The sequence below is a fragment of the Myotis davidii genome, unplaced genomic scaffold (assembly GCF_000327345.1).
Source record: "Myotis davidii unplaced genomic scaffold, ASM32734v1 scaffold3578, whole genome shotgun sequence".
In the NCBI taxonomy this organism is placed as follows: domain Eukaryota; kingdom Metazoa; phylum Chordata; class Mammalia; order Chiroptera; family Vespertilionidae; genus Myotis; species Myotis davidii.
The window spans coordinates 151,900-152,248 of record NW_006289094.1 but is presented as its reverse complement, the minus strand read 5'-3'; the positions used below and the strand labels follow the sequence as shown (position 1 = coordinate 152,248).

At 65.3% G+C, this 349-nt stretch overlaps 1 protein-coding gene across 1 annotated transcript in view; it reads left to right on the top strand.

Annotated features, from left to right (window-relative positions):
• The window catches only part of NADSYN1 (NAD synthetase 1), a gene marked incomplete at its 5' end in the record, with an annotated part of 20,250 nt that overhangs the window by 6,428 nt on the left and 13,473 nt on the right, over positions 1-349 (top strand). Inside the window, one exon of the mRNA XM_015562387.1 lies at positions 209-287. Within this exon, the coding sequence (XP_015417873.1) occupies positions 209-287 (79 nt within the window). The remainder of the gene's footprint in view (positions 1-208; positions 288-349) is intronic.

Here is a 349-nt window from a genome sequence, read left to right as displayed (position 1 = left end):
CGCCAGCGTCCACCTCCCGCCCTCACCCGCCAGCGTCCACCTCCCGCCCTCAGCGTCCGCCGCCCGCCCTCACCCGCTGCACGGTGTTTTGGGACAAGTGACACAGGGACCGGGAACGGGGCTGAGCCATTTGCCGTTGGCTTCGTGGTGGAGACCGGGGACCACCCACACATTCGCTCTTTTTTTAAAAAAATACGTTTTTATTGATTTTGATGGCCTCCGGCAGCCACCACGTGCTGCGCAAAGCCCACGCCAGGGTGGACCTGGTCACCATGGCCACCGCCAAGGTAGGCACCGGCCGGGATGCTGGAGCACGCGGGCACCAGGGCCGGCGCCGTGTCTCGCACTC